Here is a 15,177-nt window from a genome sequence, read left to right as displayed (position 1 = left end):
ATTCAATTCTTCTACGGATAACTATAAAAGAAAATTGGAACACTTCTAGTTTCTAAAAATATGAACATAGAATCGAAGTAAGTTACAATTCATATGTATTTGATTCCGAGAAACAAAGAATAATCTCAATTAAAATCCACGAGGAAAGGCAACAACAATGTCCACTTGGACTGCAAAAACAAGAGGCATAGCTATGTCACAATTAGAAACATGATCTTAATGAGGCTAAACAAAATCAACTATTCGAAGTGGTTCCATCAAGAATGGAGAATCAAATTTTTGATATCTAGTCTAGTAGAATTGTTCGTGTAATCGTGACACCGATAATCCATGTCCAAAACCATGAACTCGAAATGTGGTTGCAACCACTAAAATCGGAAGTATGTGGCTGCATATCTATAATTGTTGGCGATCCGGATATGGTCCCATTGCTCATTGTCTTGCTGCATTCCAAAATCCACAAATGCCACATTCCATACTTCAGAAGATCTCCAATAATTTACTAAGAAACACTATCGAGTTTATTACTATGAAATTAGATCTTACACGCTAATCATAACTAAATATTTTAGTAAAGATACATATAAAATGTGTATGGTAACACTCGAACTCGTAATTTTATATAAAAGAAAAGAAGTACTAACTATTCCAACGAGTGATTGGCTATTCGCTATTCGAAATAAACTAAAAAAGTAGACTCCATCTTTATTTCTTAAAAATCTTTTGAAAATGTTAGGTTCATTTCTTTGAACAACTACCCTTAAGTTTGAATAAATTACTTTTCATTTTTCCTCACCAAAGACCCACATAGCAAAAATTCTTATATGATCAAATACACATCAAACTCTACCATGAAGTTTCAGAGTATTCCTTCAACTATCTTCTCCCCAGAAAGCAAATCAAGCAAACTAGGAAATTTAATTAATGAAGCAACGAGAGAAATGCATATGTTTTAAGTAATCTATGAAACATTACCTTGAAGGGAACTTGCAATTACCATGACCTGAAATTCAAATCAACAAACAATCAATCAATTCAAAAATTCCATACCCAGATAACGAACACCCAGCAAAAATCAAAAACTTAAAACACCCAAATCACCAAATCCTACTGCCGGCCAAATTCAACAACTGGGTTTACTACATCAGATCCAAGACCCATTTTTAAAATTCCAGACTCAATCATGGGAGATACTTACTAGGGTTGAGGGAAGTGAGCGCAGCAGTGTTCTGAAAGTAGCAAGCATCGTCAGTCAAGCCGTGCTTCAAGTAATAATCATTGAAAGCAAAGGAGGCGGTTGTTTGAATATCAGTCGGATCATAGCAGGGTCCGCCTTTCTGGATAGGGCCGCAGTCGGCACCGCCCTCGCCACAAGCCCAGTCAATTGCGCCTTGCAGCGCGGCGTCCTCCGCGTTGTTCTTGGCTACGCACCATACCTCCGTCTGCACCACCACCCCGTTTTGGGCCGTGACGGTTTGCGGTGAAACCAGAGAGAATATGAAGAGCCAGAAAGAGAGAACGCTGAACATTTTGCTTGGAATCAGAAGAAAAGCTTCGATGGAAGAAAAATGACCGTTGAGGTTTTGAAGAGAAAGAGATCTAACAAGTTTAATGGAAGTAAGGATGGGGACTGAGAAACTATTTTTTTTTACCTTTGTCTTCAAGCGGTACGAAAATGGCTGCCAACTTTTTTTTAATAAAGAAGACACCAGTTAACTCTTTGTATTTTTTTTTTTATTTTTTTATTTTTTAATTGAATTAATTAATTTTTTATATTTATATTAAATAATAAAAATAATAATGTGTGAATTTAACAAAATTCTGCAAAAATTAAATTGTGCCCAAATTGAATCCAATTGAATTGACCCGGAAACGGATAGTCTGCTCCGGTCAATAAAAACCCCCAGTCAAACGTTTGCTTACGTGTTCAAATTTCATTGGGCAGTCAGGGAAATTAAAAACACTTCGTGTGAGAATAGTGTTACAGAGAGAACGATCATTGTCTTCGATGACTTCAACGGACGCTCAACCTTCGCTTCAATCTCTTACAATGGCTCAGCAACAGACCCCCGATTCTCCTGACAAAACCCTAACCCTAACCCTACCAAATCCGTCTCTAGAACAAGCGACAAACGGACATGACTTCCCGCCTTCTCCACCATCTGATCACCATATCACTCTTTCAACGCTTTCAGTCTCTCGTCTTGCCTGCGTCTCTAAACGTAAGAAGGGGAATCAGAAACGACGAGCCGCTCAGGAGAAAAGATCCTTGGAGAAACTCAAGGTACTTGTCGAAATTCTAAGACCTATTCCCTTTCTACCTGTCAAAACCCTAGATTTTGCAAGCCATGAGAAGCTTCTCAAGCGAATTGGCCTTTGGGATTTCATCAATTTGGATTTCGATCGGAGTATTCGTGGTGACCTCCTCGCGCAACTCATCGCTACTTTTAATCCTGGCACGCGAGCTAGCTACGTTAATGGTGTTAGGATAGGAGTGAACCGGGCCGACTTGGCTAGAGCATTGAAGTTGCCTGTCAAGAAGGATCGAGTTAGCGTTTCTGATAATTTCCAGGAATTAGAAGAATCGGAGGAGTCGATCGCCTTCCTCGAAGAATTTGTCTCCATATGGGTCTTATTACATGAAGATACTTGGATAATGCCCAAAGAGGTATTGAATTGGACGAAAGTTATAAAGGAAGGTCATTTCGAGAAGGTGGACTGGGCGGGATTGTTTTGGTTCATGATAGAGAAGGAGTTGATGGCTGCGCCCAAGTTGGGTAACTGTTACTACGCCTCCCACTTACAATGTTTGATCAAATCCCAGAGAGAGGAGATGTTGAGAGAGGGACCAACAGTAGAAGACGATGTCAAGGAGGTTGAAGAGGAGGATCGAGAAGTGAAGGAGTTAGAAGAAGAAGACGGAAGTAGTCGGGATGTGAAGGAGGTGGAAGAGGACAATGGAGGTAGCCAGGATATGAAGGAGGTTGAAGAAGAGGATGGCAGTAGCCAGGATGTGAAGATGGTTGGGGAGGCTGATGATTTTTGCAGAGGAAAGGAGTTGGAGGAACATACAATTGAGTTGAGTCTTGGGCAAGAAAATTTAGCCAAAGCGGATGCTGAGAAGGAGCGTGCTGCCATTCAGGATATTGAGGAAAACAAGGAAGCTGAGAAGGAGCGCCTTGTCATTCAGGATGTTATGGATATTGAGGAAAACAAGGAAGACCAGGGGAGATGGCTTCTGGATGGGAAGAGCAATGCGAGGGAACATTTTCTTCAATCATGTAATCTTGGTGATGTTGGAGGTATGGAGTGTGATGATGAAAGGAAGCAAGAAGAGGAAGCAGAAGCAGGAGAAGCAGAGGAAGAAGGGAATGAAGACGTCGAGGAAGAGGAGGATGAGGAGGAGGAAGAGCAGGAAGGAGGTTTCCATCTTTCACCAAATGATAATGCTTTGGAGGCTGTTGCATCGGAAAATCTTATTGCTGCAATGGAAGCAGCACAAATCCCTTTCAGTTCTGGGGTGCAAATTCGTGATAACTTGTCAGGCGAGTTTCTTGCATCTAGGGCTGATGGTCACACAGTTCCTGGTGGTTCATCGCTATTCGGTAATGGTGACAAGAGGGAGATCGATCACGGAAATGATAATTTGCGACACTCCATTAATGCTTCCAATAAGAGGTTGAGAATCGATGGGCCATGGGATGACAAGTCCTCAGATTTTGATGCATGTATGGAGCAAATCCAGCATTTGGTGGGAAAAGCTAGGATTTTGTATGCAGCAAAAGAGCAGGCTTGTGGGAATTCGAGCGTAAACGAACAGATATTGCTTACAGAGTTGCAGCAGAGGGATAATATGATAGACCACTTGCATAAGGCCAAGTTGGAGGAGCAACAGAAGCGACATGTGGAGGTTTATAGGCTTGAGCATGAACTCCATATGATGACAAACCTTTTAGAGGGATATAGAAGGGCTTTGAAGGAAACCCAGAAAGCATTTGCAGAATACAGAGCACGCAATCAGCAGCGTGATGAGCCTCTATATAGGGATCTTGAAGGGTCTGGGGGTTTAGTTTTGAGCATTACAGAAATTGAAAAGCAACGTTTGAAACAAGAAGAAGAGGAAAGGATGAAACAGATGTTAATAGAGAAAAATATTAAAGACTTTGAAGTAGGATGGATCACAAAATTTGAAGCACTTAATGATAATGTCCATATGCTGCAGGATAAATATCTTAATGTGGAAAGTAATATGAAGCTCCTAAAGAAATTTTTTGCAAACCGTAAGATTTCTGGTATGCCAGAATTTGCTGGACAAAGTGAAGGATAACTGCTCATGAGGTACTTGCTTGTGACTATAGAAATCTCAGTACTCAACAAGGTCAGTTCGTATGTTAAAGAAAATGGCTTTGCTGCTTAATCTTAATAGTGTCTTTTAGTTTGATTATTCTGATTTAGTGCATGTGGATATCTTTAACCAGTGCCGGAGAATCATGACTATTTTTCTTGGTGCTCATTGAGTTTTGCTAAACTGCTAGATACTAATCTTACTTGTATCTACCATGGGATTTTATGCTCTTCACTGTTAACATGTGGAGTATAGTGGGTTGGTGCACATGTTAAGTTTGTGATATTTAAAGAGTTTCATTTATAATATGGAGCCTTTGACTCTTTTAGTTTTCAATATTTGGCAGAACAAAGCAGAAGTGAATGGCTTTGGTTTGTTATAGACCGAAAGTAAGTTTGTGCTTTTCAAAGTGTTCAGCCATGTAAATTTGCACTCAATCATTAGGTATTGGGAATGATTCTTAAAATAGCATGAATATATGGGAACCTGTACAGTCTTGAAATTTTGAGAACTTTCTTGAATTAAATCCAGAGGAAATGAATTCTTCATCTATATTATTAGTTCATTTCTTTTGATTGCTACAGTAACTGGAAGAGTAAGTTCATCGAGTAATATCTAGTTGTCGCCTTTCTTATTTGATTCCAAGTATAGATGGGAGTTTCATTCTGCTGGATCTGAGTAGTGGTTTGGTTCAAGATAGATGTGCAGATTGGGATGGGATCAACAACCAGGCAATGACCTGTGTTGCAACAGGGGAGTGAGTGAGTTCGGGCTATCCTGCAGCATGTCTATGTTTATGGAATTGATTTTGAAAATCTATACTCAATTCATTTAAGAGATTTTAGTTTTATCAATTTTGATAATTTTGATAATTTTAAGTTAGTTGTTAACTCATTTTGGTTGAACTGTTGAAAGGATGAACAGGGCATGAGAGGTAAAGAAAATGAGACTTTCTCGGTTATATCCCGGATTAGTTGAGAATTGAAAATTCATCTACAGAGATGGAGCATGTTCTGTCCTTGATCAATCTGTGTGTATGTATATATATATAATTTTTTTTAATGGAACAGAATTTGCAGTCCTAACATTCTGGGAAGACCGAGAACCAAACCATACTTAGTCTGGTCCGGATCAGATTGTGTGCACCCGTATTTGCTATACTGAATTTTTTGTTCTGAATTATTACTTTGGGCGTGAATTACAGTTTTAAAAGCATGTTACCTACACATATGATCTATTCATATTGGAAAAACCGCACATAAGATCATCCAAATTAACGAGCAGAGTATGCATTGTGCCATAAACTAACCAGGCAATGCTTTTGTTTGTTGCCGCGGTCTGGGAACTCTAAAATTTCTCAGGAGAAGCAGAAAAGGAAGAAAGAATCACAGAGAGTAAATGTAGTAGATAGTCTATTGAGAATGAAGTTTGCTACTAAACTTCTTACGTGTAAAATAATGCATATACAGTCATATGATAATACTGTTAAGAGGTGGGGAAATTTGAATACTAAATGTTACTCAAATTTTTGGGTGTTTGTAAAACCCATTTGGTAAACCTTTATAGGAATAAAATTGGAGTAGATCGGACTAAAACTTATCAATCCAGTCTGGTCTTGTACCAAAATGAACTTAAATTTATTCAGAAAAAATTAAGTTTTAAATACATTATGTATATATATATATATATATGTTATTTATATATTTAATATTACTAAAAAGATATTAATAGGTTCAGTTCACTGGGCTTAAATCTGAACTCTGAATGAATAAAAAACTCTGGTCTCAAAATTTTTATATAGTTTGATCCAGTCTAAACTAAACTTGTTAGCTCCTCTCTAACTCAACATGAATTTACCTTGAAAAGAGAAAAGACTGACTTTGAAACAGTCAATAACTTAGAGAGTATATATATATATATAGTTTTCTTGCATCATTGCATATATACAGGACTCACCAAGTTCTAACTTCCCCCCATTGACATTCATATTTAAATTAGAGTTTGTGATGTTAATATGCATGAAAGTTGCTGTCATATCTGTCGTCAACTTTTTGTTTTTTTTGGTTCTTCATGGTCGGTAGCGATGCAACTGTTTTAATAATATCTATACATATATAAAACTCACAATGTTTTACGTTTCATATGGATATAGACGTAATATATATATATATATATATCAAATTTTTAGAACAGTCACATTCAGAGAATTTTTTGACTTGGAAGAAAATTTCCAACCGGTTTCCACAATCGGAATTAGATTAAATAAATATGATGCTTTGTGTGTATATATATATATATATATAGGGGTTGTTTTAAAGCAAATTAGAAGGTGCAAACATGTTTGACCAAAAGGGGGAGGAACAATGGGGAGTTATAGACAATGTATATTGTTGATGTTGTTTATATTGTTCGCGAATAGTGTGTACAGTAAAGCATATGAAGGTGATGATGATGGGAGGAGGAAGAAGATAATAGGCGCGATTCTTGATTTGTCGTCGAGAGCTGGCAAAGAAGAAAAGGTCGCATTGGATTTGGCCATGGAGGATTTCTATCCTCATCTCTCTTCTCGTCCAACTCTGCTTCTCAGAGATTCCATGAAAGATCCTGTTCGAGCTCTTTATTCTGGTGAGATCGGTTTATCTCTGTATTTATATATAAAAATAACATAAATTTTGATTTTAGATAAATTTTATTAACTTAAACATGATTCGTTTATAAAATTTGACTTAAAAAGTAACTCAGTGTTATTTTCGTTTTGTTTTATATATTTTAAAAATAATATGTACTGAGATTAAATTATCATCTATGAATATTTTTAAAAAAATATTATTGTAATACTATATCTAATTTTCAATATTAAGTTTTTAAAATTAAATTGGTAAGTCCTTTCTAACATAAAAAGTATGTTAATTTTTTAAACTACATAATCCAAATTTATTTATTAAATATAAGCTGTGTAAATATATATATATATAGATTTATAATAACCATGGTGGAATTGTAACCGAGTTATATAGATAGCAGACACATGATACTACAGAACTAGCTTTTATTTGTTCTGTTTTTCTTGTCAAAATCAATAAGCTTTGAAATTCAGTAATCAAGTTTTCTTTTTTCTTTTCCAACATTGAAGTAGATAAAACACAACATTCCATAATATTTGATTAATTTGGTAAATCACAAAAAGACTTGCAAAAATAGATTTAATCACATATTTTTTTGAAATATAATGAAGTATTATTTAGAGTTAATCACATACATACAATTAATTTATTAATGCAGCAAGAACTCTAATCAAGAAGCATGGAGCAAGAGCTATAATGGGATTAGGAACATGGGGAGAGACGGCAATGGTGGCAAAACTAGGCAATAAGTCTGAAATCCCAATTCTTTCCTTGGCAAATGAAGTCCCATGTTGGGCATCTGGAAATTGGCCTTTCATGGTTAATGCGGTTCGTAGCCAAATTGCTCAAATGAAAGCCATAGCCGCCATTGTTAAAACTTGGCAATGGCACAAAGTCAACCTCATTTACCAAGAACTTGACCATTCACCCATCGCTCCCCTCATCACAGCACTTCAAGAAGTTGATGTTGAGATCAGCGATCTTCTTCCTCTCCCTCCCATTCTTTTACCTGACTTTTCCTTGTCTGAGAAGCTAAAAGCTCTCAAAAATGGACAGTATAGAATCTTCATTGTCCACTCGACTACAAGCTTGTCGAACATTTTCATGGAAGCAAAGAAGTTAGGCATGATGGAGAAAGAGTTTGTGTGGATCACCACCAACACCGTTACTGATCAGATTGATGTTCTTGATGAATCCATCATTTCCTCAATGCAAGGTGTTGTTGGAGTTAGGAGCTATATTTCACATGATACTAAGGACATGAGACACTTTCTTTCTCGTTTTCGGGTTATGTTCCATTCACAATTTCCCAACGAAACATACACAGAACCTGGGATACACGCATTGGAAGCATATGATGCCATGAAGGTTATGTCTATTGCAATGGGTGGTAAAGATTGGAGGGATGGTGGAGAGTTGTTGGGTAGAATTTTCGATTGTAATTTTGAGGGTTTAACTGGTAAGTTTAAGTTTAAAAAAAAGAGTTTAGAACCTGCAAGTATTTTTGGGATAGTTAATGTTGTAGGCAAGAGTTATAGAGAACTAGGGTACTGGTCAGATGGATTAGGATTCTCGAAAACAATCGACAATAATGGTGATGGAGGTACATACAACGAGTCGATGATAATTCTAGGACAAGTTTATTGGCCAGGAGGACCTTGGTTAACCCCTAAAGGATGGTCTGTACCTAACACCTCAGAGCCAGTAGTTATAGGAGTCCCTTCTCAAAATACTCATAAAGAATTTATAAATGTGAGTTCTAAGAGTGTTACTGGGTTTGTATTTGAAGTTTTTAAGGCCACAATTGCACTTTTGCCATACAATTTCCCATATGAGTTTCAGCCATTCAATGGTAGCTATGATTCGTTGGTTAAACAAGTCGGTTTGAAGGTATCAGATCATATTCCAAATTAATGTATTATATAACAAATCAATCATTGATACATATATGTGAACTAAAAGAACATTTTCACGTCTGCAGCGGTTTGATGCGGTTGTGGGGGACACAGCAATCTTGGCAAAACGCTGTGAGTTCGCAGAGTTCTCACAACCCTATTCTGCTTCAGGTCTACAAATGGTGGTACTTGCCAAATCAAAGAAATTAAGCAGGCCATGGTTGTTCAAGGAACCCTTCACATCAATCATGTGGGTCTTTACGGGAATTGTCAATATCTATAATGGCATCGTTGTTTGGCTGATCGAGCGTAATCACAACCCAGAACTCAGATCAGGACCCATACATAACCAAATTGGCACAATGATTTCACTAGCTTTCAACACACTATTCTCTCAACATGGTAAGCATCTCTCCATATTAACTTCTTTCTACTACATATATATATGTTAACTAGGCTAACCTTGTTAACTGGTTTTGTATAAATATACAGGACATAGACTTCACAGCAATTTGTCTCGTATGGCGATGATAGTTTGGTTATTTGCAGCTCTAATCTTAGTCCAAAGCTTCACTGCGGGCTTAGCATCTTTACTTACACTGGAACAGCTGAGTGCTGCATCAGTGGATGTGGAGACACTGAAGAGGAATGGAGAAAAAGTCGGGTGTGATGCAAACTCATTCGTCGCAAACTATTTAGAAGTAGGCTTGGGTTTTGATCCTTCAAACATTGTTAAGATAAATTCAGAAGAGGATTATGCTACAGCTCTTACGAGTGGAGACATATCTGCAGCCTTTCTTGAAGTTCCATACATCAAAGTTTTTCTAGCCAAACACTGCAACCTGTTTATTACCTCTGGGCAACCTTTTAAAGTTGGAGGCTTTGGTTTTGTGAGTATATATTGTATACTACCCACATCTTATATACTAGGATTATACATAATACATGTATTGATTATGATTATATTGTTTGGTTGAGGTAGGTTTTTCCAAGGAGTTCTCCATACTTGGGTGACATATCAAAAGCAATTTTGAGATTAGCAGAGGATGGAACACTTGAAAAGTTGGAAAGATCTCTTACTTCCACATTCAAATGCTCGAGCTCAGACTCTGACAAGAATGGCTTCCGTCTAGGATTAGATAGCTTTTGGGGTCTGTTTGTCATAACTGGAGGAACCTCCTCACTGGCTCTTCTCCTCTTTCTGGTTGGCCTTGTTCGGAAAAACTGGCATCAACGCCGCCGCCGCCGCCACCATAACCACTGTAATGTCCATGACTTTTGGCTCTTTGCTTGGGAAACACAAAATCGTAGGCGCCACTGGCCCTAATACGTACATACATTTACAATGAAATTAATCGTTATACCATCTTCGTAAATAAATTGCTACGATAATGTCACCGATACATATATAATGAATTGTTACAATAAAAATTTACTATACAGATGGGATATCTGCAACTTTCTTCCCTGAAGAAATTTGGTGGAAGAAAGCTCTGAAATTTATATTAAATATCATATCACAGGCAAAAGTAAACACTTAAAGAGGAAAAAAGAAAAAGAAATCACCCTGACAACAACTCTTACTTTCATACATTCCACCACAAAATAATCATCCTTTGGCTTCAAACATACACGTATATGTATATCCCCAGAACAAGTTACCATGAAAAGGATAGAAGATTTAACTGTATAATATAATAAAAAAAATGAAAAGATGATAATATCCTCACCACTCTGGTAATATACTTCAAGCATAATAGACATACCCAAATGTTTATGTACGTATCTATATGTATGTATGTATGTATGTATGTATGTATGTACATTATGATTATTTGGTTGTTTATTGGGAAGAATGAATGGAACCACAGTTGCATGTGTTTTTTCTTCCTGCAAAACCAATCATGTAAATCTGGGACTTGTGGTCCCTTCAAAACACATCATCACGTGATCATCACCATTGCAACCCAACTCCTTCCCAATTTGCAGATCTCCTCTCTTCTTACTTTTTCTTTTTGTGTAATCCCACAAATATTAATACCCTAACTAACCCAATATCAGAATTCTTCAACACTGGACAGTAAATTAGTCCCAAACTGAAGAAGATGATCAGAAAAGAACACACATATATTAATGGAATTCATTGATAAAGGAGAAATAGAATGAATGAAGTTATGGATTGATGGGACAAAGAGATTTTATCAATGGGTTTTGCAGGAGGCAGGGATTATATAATATTTTGATCAGACATTGAGAAGCTGCTGCTGCTGCTGTTCTTTCTCTGTAGAAGGCTTTACGTGATGATCAGCCGGTGGTGGTGCGCCACTGTTGCTTTCCATTTTATTCAGCTTCCTTTGCTGATACACTTGCCTCAGTCTCTCTATCTCTCTCTTCAGTGCTTCTTGATGAGCTGCATTGCATCCATTCACATTTACATTTTAAATTTTTTTTTAGTTAAAATTCCTACATCCATCAATAAGTGAATCATAAATATCAATCATAATACACATAGGCATATCAATTCTAATAACAGTTGATAATATAATTCAAATAAAAACAAAAGTATCTACTTTTCAGAGTAGTATAAATAAATTGGTATGTTTATCATCAGCAGGAAACCTAAATTTATTGAAGACAGATTTATGGTTGAAGAATTGTCGGTGAATTACATGAATTGATTGTCAAGTAAAAAAAAAATAATCTCAAGGAGAAATTTCTATAATGAAATTTGTAGGACCCATGAAATTGCATTTTTAATTGACATTTCATTTTCATTTTCTTGATGGGCTACAAAATTGATTGGTTCTACTTCTACCTTTTCTTATGGAAGACGTGTTTCCCTCATCGCCATATAATATATATATATATATATATATTTAAGCACACACATGTTTAGAATTATTGGGTTTTTTTTTTTTCCTTACCATAAGCTATATTATACAACTTTTCTACTAGAGAAATTATTAAAATTTGGATCTCAATAGTACTCTTTACCATAAAAGGAGAAACAATGATTAAACCACTAATTATGAGCTTTATATATATATATATATATATATATATATATCTATATATTGCGTGTGTGTGTTCGTGGCGTGTTTCTAAGCATCTTGAATAGTAGGGTGATTTGTCCTATACATTATTAACGTTTTTATTCTTTGGGAATACAAAACATAGATCGATTGCCTAACCCAAATCCCCATTTTACGAAAATCTACAATATATATGTATATATACATATACATTATATGACTAGCTTAGCATATCTATGTACTTTTTCTTATCTAGTTTTGGTCTTGTTTAGTTCATTATGAACACCTAATGAACTAGATTCCTCCTAAATCGGTATTCACAACAAATTCATTTATGTGTATCACACACAGATACACATATAATCTACACATATATGTACATATACACATATATAGAAGAGCTGCGATTTTAGCTCTCTAGAGGGATCACTATTTATATATATATAAATATCATATCTCTACTTGTAATTTTAACCATTTGTAATTAATGTGTAATTGTCACTAATCCAACGATATTATCTAATAATTTATTTAATAATTTCAGGCCATCAAAAGAAAAGATAGATCTAATTTTCAATCTATTCTGACTAATTAAGGGGGTGCAAGAGATGCTTCTTTCTATCAAAAACATAATAATTTTGCTCGAACTTAAGATAATTTAATCAACACAACTCATTCTATATTGATTAACATATTAAGTGATACATTTTATTGGTAATTTTTACTTTATGTATGTATATATACAACAAAAATTTTCAAAACAAATTGCAATTTGTTCTTTTAAAAAAAAAAGTATGTAATTTTAAATTATGAATTTTTAAAAAGTTGAAAAAAGGAAGTATGGATAGGCGGGTTGAAGAAAGAAAGAAAGAAAGAAAGAAACTGACCATCCTTGAAAATCTTATCTTGAGCCAAAGCTGCGATTCTTTGCTTCAGAGCACTGTTGTCAACATTGAGAAGCAACCGCTGATGATCCAGAAAAGCAACTCTCGGCGATAACACCGACACTTCCGCCTTCATTCACCGGAAAATATGTATATAATCAGAAACTCAATACACACACACACGCACACGCACACGTTAAAGAAATTCAAAAGTATACATACTTGTAATGAAGTAACGCTACGTTCCAGTTCCGATATGTATTGTAATTTCCTCACTCGTGATCTCTGCGCCGATTGTCGGTTCGCTAAGATTCTGATCGATTAATTCCAACACGCAAATTCAAATTATTAACCGAAGTGGATATACAATGAACGTATAGATTTGAAAATGAAAATTGATTGATTACCTCTTGACTCGTTTAGGATCGACAATGCGATCGGATGAAACATTCGCAGGAGCGTTAATCGACGGGTTCGGGTCAGTGGCGGTGGTGCATTGGCTCTGGACCTCTTCGGCTTCGTTCTTAAATTGGTTGTGGTGTTTGGGGGGGTGATCAGATGAGGGCGCGTCTTTATCATCGTTGATGCTGTTGTGATCGGACGGTGTAGAAGGATTGGAGGAGGAAAGTATAGGAGCAACGGCATTGGGAAGACGATCATCGCTGAACATGGACATGAAGTGTTCGTCATCAAAGCCGCCATTGGATTGATCTGGATTGTGGTTGTGATTTTGAGATGAGGGACATTGGTCGAGTTCCAGGAAGGCGATGGAGTCGCTGATCGACCGCCGATGAGTCCCACGCCTCGCGGCGGAGAAGTCAAGAAACTCGTCCACCCAAGAAAGGTTTTGGGAATTGGTGGCCGCCATGGATCCCAGTTTCTGCTCTGGCCAATTCTGTGTCATGTTTGGGATTTTCGGAGGCAATTGCGCCATTTAACTCTCTCTATCTCTATACACACACACACACGCACGCACACACACACACACAAATCTAGATTACATAAACAACTGAGAATTTCGAAATTGAATTGAATGATAGAAAGTAAGGAACACCGAGGAATCGGATAAGCAATTGAATAACCAAAATGTCGGCGTTCAACAGATTAACTGATAACACATACATACATACATATATACATATATATAGATATTGAATTCAACCTGAATTATAGTGTTGAGAGAATGAATGAATGATTGTTGGGAAGGCAGGAAGGTGGGAAAATGAAAATGTTTGAAGAGCCCCACCTCCTCTTCTGGTTATGGAGAAAGATTTTTTGGTTTTTTTTTTTTTTAAATAATAATAATATAATAATAATAATTAGAAAAAGTATGTGGGGCCCGTGGGGTCACATGGGAGAAGCGATTTAGACAGCTACGTACAGCTGGATTGGGGGGGCGGGGGGTGGTCTCAACGGTCTTACTGGAGAATCGCCACTAGTTTAATTTAAGAACCGGAATCAGCAACCACGTGCCTTTGTGACCTTTCCTTTTAGTCCCTTATATTTTCATTATTTGCATTCCTACCCCTCTAATTTTTATTCCTTCATAAAATATCCCCATCATTTTTTTTTTTTTACTTTTCATTCAATTCAACCCTCTTTCCACTTAAATTATATAATTAACAAAACAAAAAAAAAAAAACATTCTACTAATTAATTAATCCACACTTATAACCACGACAAAAACTCTTAACACACGAACACTTACAACCACAATAAATGATATAATAAACGACAAAATATTTTTAAAAAATAAACGTAGATCTAAAAATTTTCAAAAAATTATCGTTGAATAAAATCACAAAATTTTACTCGAACCCGTCATTTTTTTTTCGAAAAATATTAATCATTCGACCCGAAAAAAAATAATTGGTTTAAACTATACAATACAATAAAAATGGAGATGATATAAGTAGTGGGTTGAATAGAATTAGGGCATGTGAATTGTTTGGGTAGTCTTTTTGCTTTGTTCCCAAACTATAGCCACATGTAGGGTACACTGTCCTAATCTTTTAAAGTATTGATTTTTATTTCATACACCCATGCCCGCCCACCTTACCCTTAATTTCTTGGCACCTTCCACTCACCCATCAATTTTATCTTCTATTATTATTTATTTATAATTAATCATGATTACATACATCTACACACCCATAATTACTTCTTAATTATCTTGGAAATTAACCATTCTTCAATCGTAAACACTCTCGTGCAAATTAATCTGAAATTTCTTTTTTATTTGTTCTAAACCCAATCTTAATTATGTTAAAAGTTAATTAAAAATTTTAGGAATTTTTTATTAAAAAAAAAATGATATTGTTTGAAACTCAATATGTGAAATTATAACAGCTCATTTTAAATTTTATTTAAATTTATTAAGTTTGAGACAAATTATTA

The 15,177-nt window shown here is 35.9% G+C and overlaps 4 protein-coding genes across 4 annotated transcripts; 2 read left to right on the top strand and 2 right to left on the bottom strand.

The window, feature by feature from the left end:
• Positions 1 to 49: 49 nt before the first annotated feature.
• On the bottom strand, positions 50 to 1,681 carry LOC110806578 (PLASMODESMATA CALLOSE-BINDING PROTEIN 5-like). The gene is made up of 3 exons (XM_022031481.2): positions 1,199 to 1,681; positions 976 to 1,003; positions 50 to 443 (listed from the first exon to the last, which is right to left on the bottom strand). Exons 1-3 carry the CDS (start codon positions 1,527 to 1,529, stop codon positions 287 to 289), a joined length of 516 nt encoding a protein of 171 aa, XP_021887173.1. The 5' UTR covers positions 1,530 to 1,681; the 3' UTR covers positions 50 to 286.
• A 312-nt stretch (positions 1,682 to 1,993) lies between these two features.
• Positions 1,994 to 4,681, top strand: LOC110806575 (uncharacterized). The gene has a single exon (XM_022031478.2). The coding sequence runs from the start codon at positions 2,009 to 2,011 to the stop codon at positions 4,325 to 4,327; it is 2,319 nt and encodes a 772-aa protein (XP_021887170.2). The 5' UTR covers positions 1,994 to 2,008; the 3' UTR covers positions 4,328 to 4,681.
• Positions 4,682 to 5,040: 359 nt separating this feature from the next.
• On the top strand, positions 5,041 to 10,304 carry LOC110806574 (glutamate receptor 2.8-like). The gene is made up of 5 exons (XM_022031475.2): positions 5,041 to 6,970; positions 7,628 to 8,859; positions 8,951 to 9,266; positions 9,357 to 9,754; positions 9,847 to 10,304. The coding sequence occupies exons 1-5, from the start codon at positions 6,709 to 6,711 to the stop codon at positions 10,189 to 10,191; spliced, it is 2,553 nt and encodes an 850-aa protein (XP_021887167.1). The 5' UTR covers positions 5,041 to 6,708; the 3' UTR covers positions 10,192 to 10,304.
• A 672-nt stretch (positions 10,305 to 10,976) lies between these two features.
• On the bottom strand, positions 10,977 to 14,059 carry LOC110806576 (basic leucine zipper 34-like). The gene is made up of 4 exons (XM_022031479.2): positions 13,188 to 14,059; positions 13,003 to 13,093; positions 12,784 to 12,910; positions 10,977 to 11,274 (listed from the first exon to the last, which is right to left on the bottom strand). Exons 1-4 carry the CDS (start codon positions 13,712 to 13,714, stop codon positions 11,108 to 11,110), a joined length of 912 nt encoding a protein of 303 aa, XP_021887171.1. The 5' UTR covers positions 13,715 to 14,059; the 3' UTR covers positions 10,977 to 11,107.
• Between the last annotated feature and the right edge of the window lie 1,118 nt (positions 14,060 to 15,177).

The sequence above is a fragment of the Carica papaya genome, chromosome 3 (assembly GCF_054855325.1).
Source record: "Carica papaya isolate Zhongbai chromosome 3, ASM5485532v1, whole genome shotgun sequence".
NCBI lineage: Eukaryota > Viridiplantae > Streptophyta > Magnoliopsida > Brassicales > Caricaceae > Carica > Carica papaya.
This window is presented reverse-complemented; position numbering and strand designations above follow the sequence as displayed.

What these genes read in the sequence shown, in the direction of transcription:
- LOC110806578 (XM_022031481.2), bottom strand. Translation starts at nt 1,529, where the DNA reads ATGTTCAGCGTTCTCTCTTTCTGGCTCTTCATATTCTCTCTGGTTTCA. An exon ending in GCTCACTTCCCTCAACCCTA is followed by an intron (nt 1,004 to 1,198) that starts GTAAGTATCTCC and finishes TTTGAATTTCAG; the next exon opens with GTCATGGTAATTGCAAGTTC. An exon ending in AATTGCAAGTTCCCTTCAAG is followed by an intron (nt 444 to 975) that starts GTAATGTTTCAT and finishes TTTGGAATGCAG; the next exon opens with CAAGACAATGAGCAATGGGA.
- LOC110806575 (XM_022031478.2), top strand. Translation starts at nt 2,009, where the DNA reads ATGACTTCAACGGACGCTCAACCTTCGCTTCAATCTCTTACAATGGCT.
- LOC110806574 (XM_022031475.2), top strand. Translation starts at nt 6,709, where the DNA reads ATGGGGAGTTATAGACAATGTATATTGTTGATGTTGTTTATATTGTTC. An exon ending in TGTTCGAGCTCTTTATTCTG is followed by an intron (nt 6,971 to 7,627) that starts GTGAGATCGGTT and finishes TTATTAATGCAG; the next exon opens with CAAGAACTCTAATCAAGAAG. An exon ending in CACACTATTCTCTCAACATG is followed by an intron (nt 9,267 to 9,356) that starts GTAAGCATCTCT and finishes ATAAATATACAG; the next exon opens with GACATAGACTTCACAGCAAT.
- LOC110806576 (XM_022031479.2), bottom strand. Translation starts at nt 13,714, where the DNA reads ATGGCGCAATTGCCTCCGAAAATCCCAAACATGACACAGAATTGGCCA. An exon ending in GATCCTAAACGAGTCAAGAG is followed by an intron (nt 13,094 to 13,187) that starts GTAATCAATCAA and finishes TTAATCGATCAG; the next exon opens with AATCTTAGCGAACCGACAAT. An exon ending in GTAGCGTTACTTCATTACAA is followed by an intron (nt 12,911 to 13,002) that starts GTATGTATACTT and finishes CGGTGAATGAAG; the next exon opens with GCGGAAGTGTCGGTGTTATC.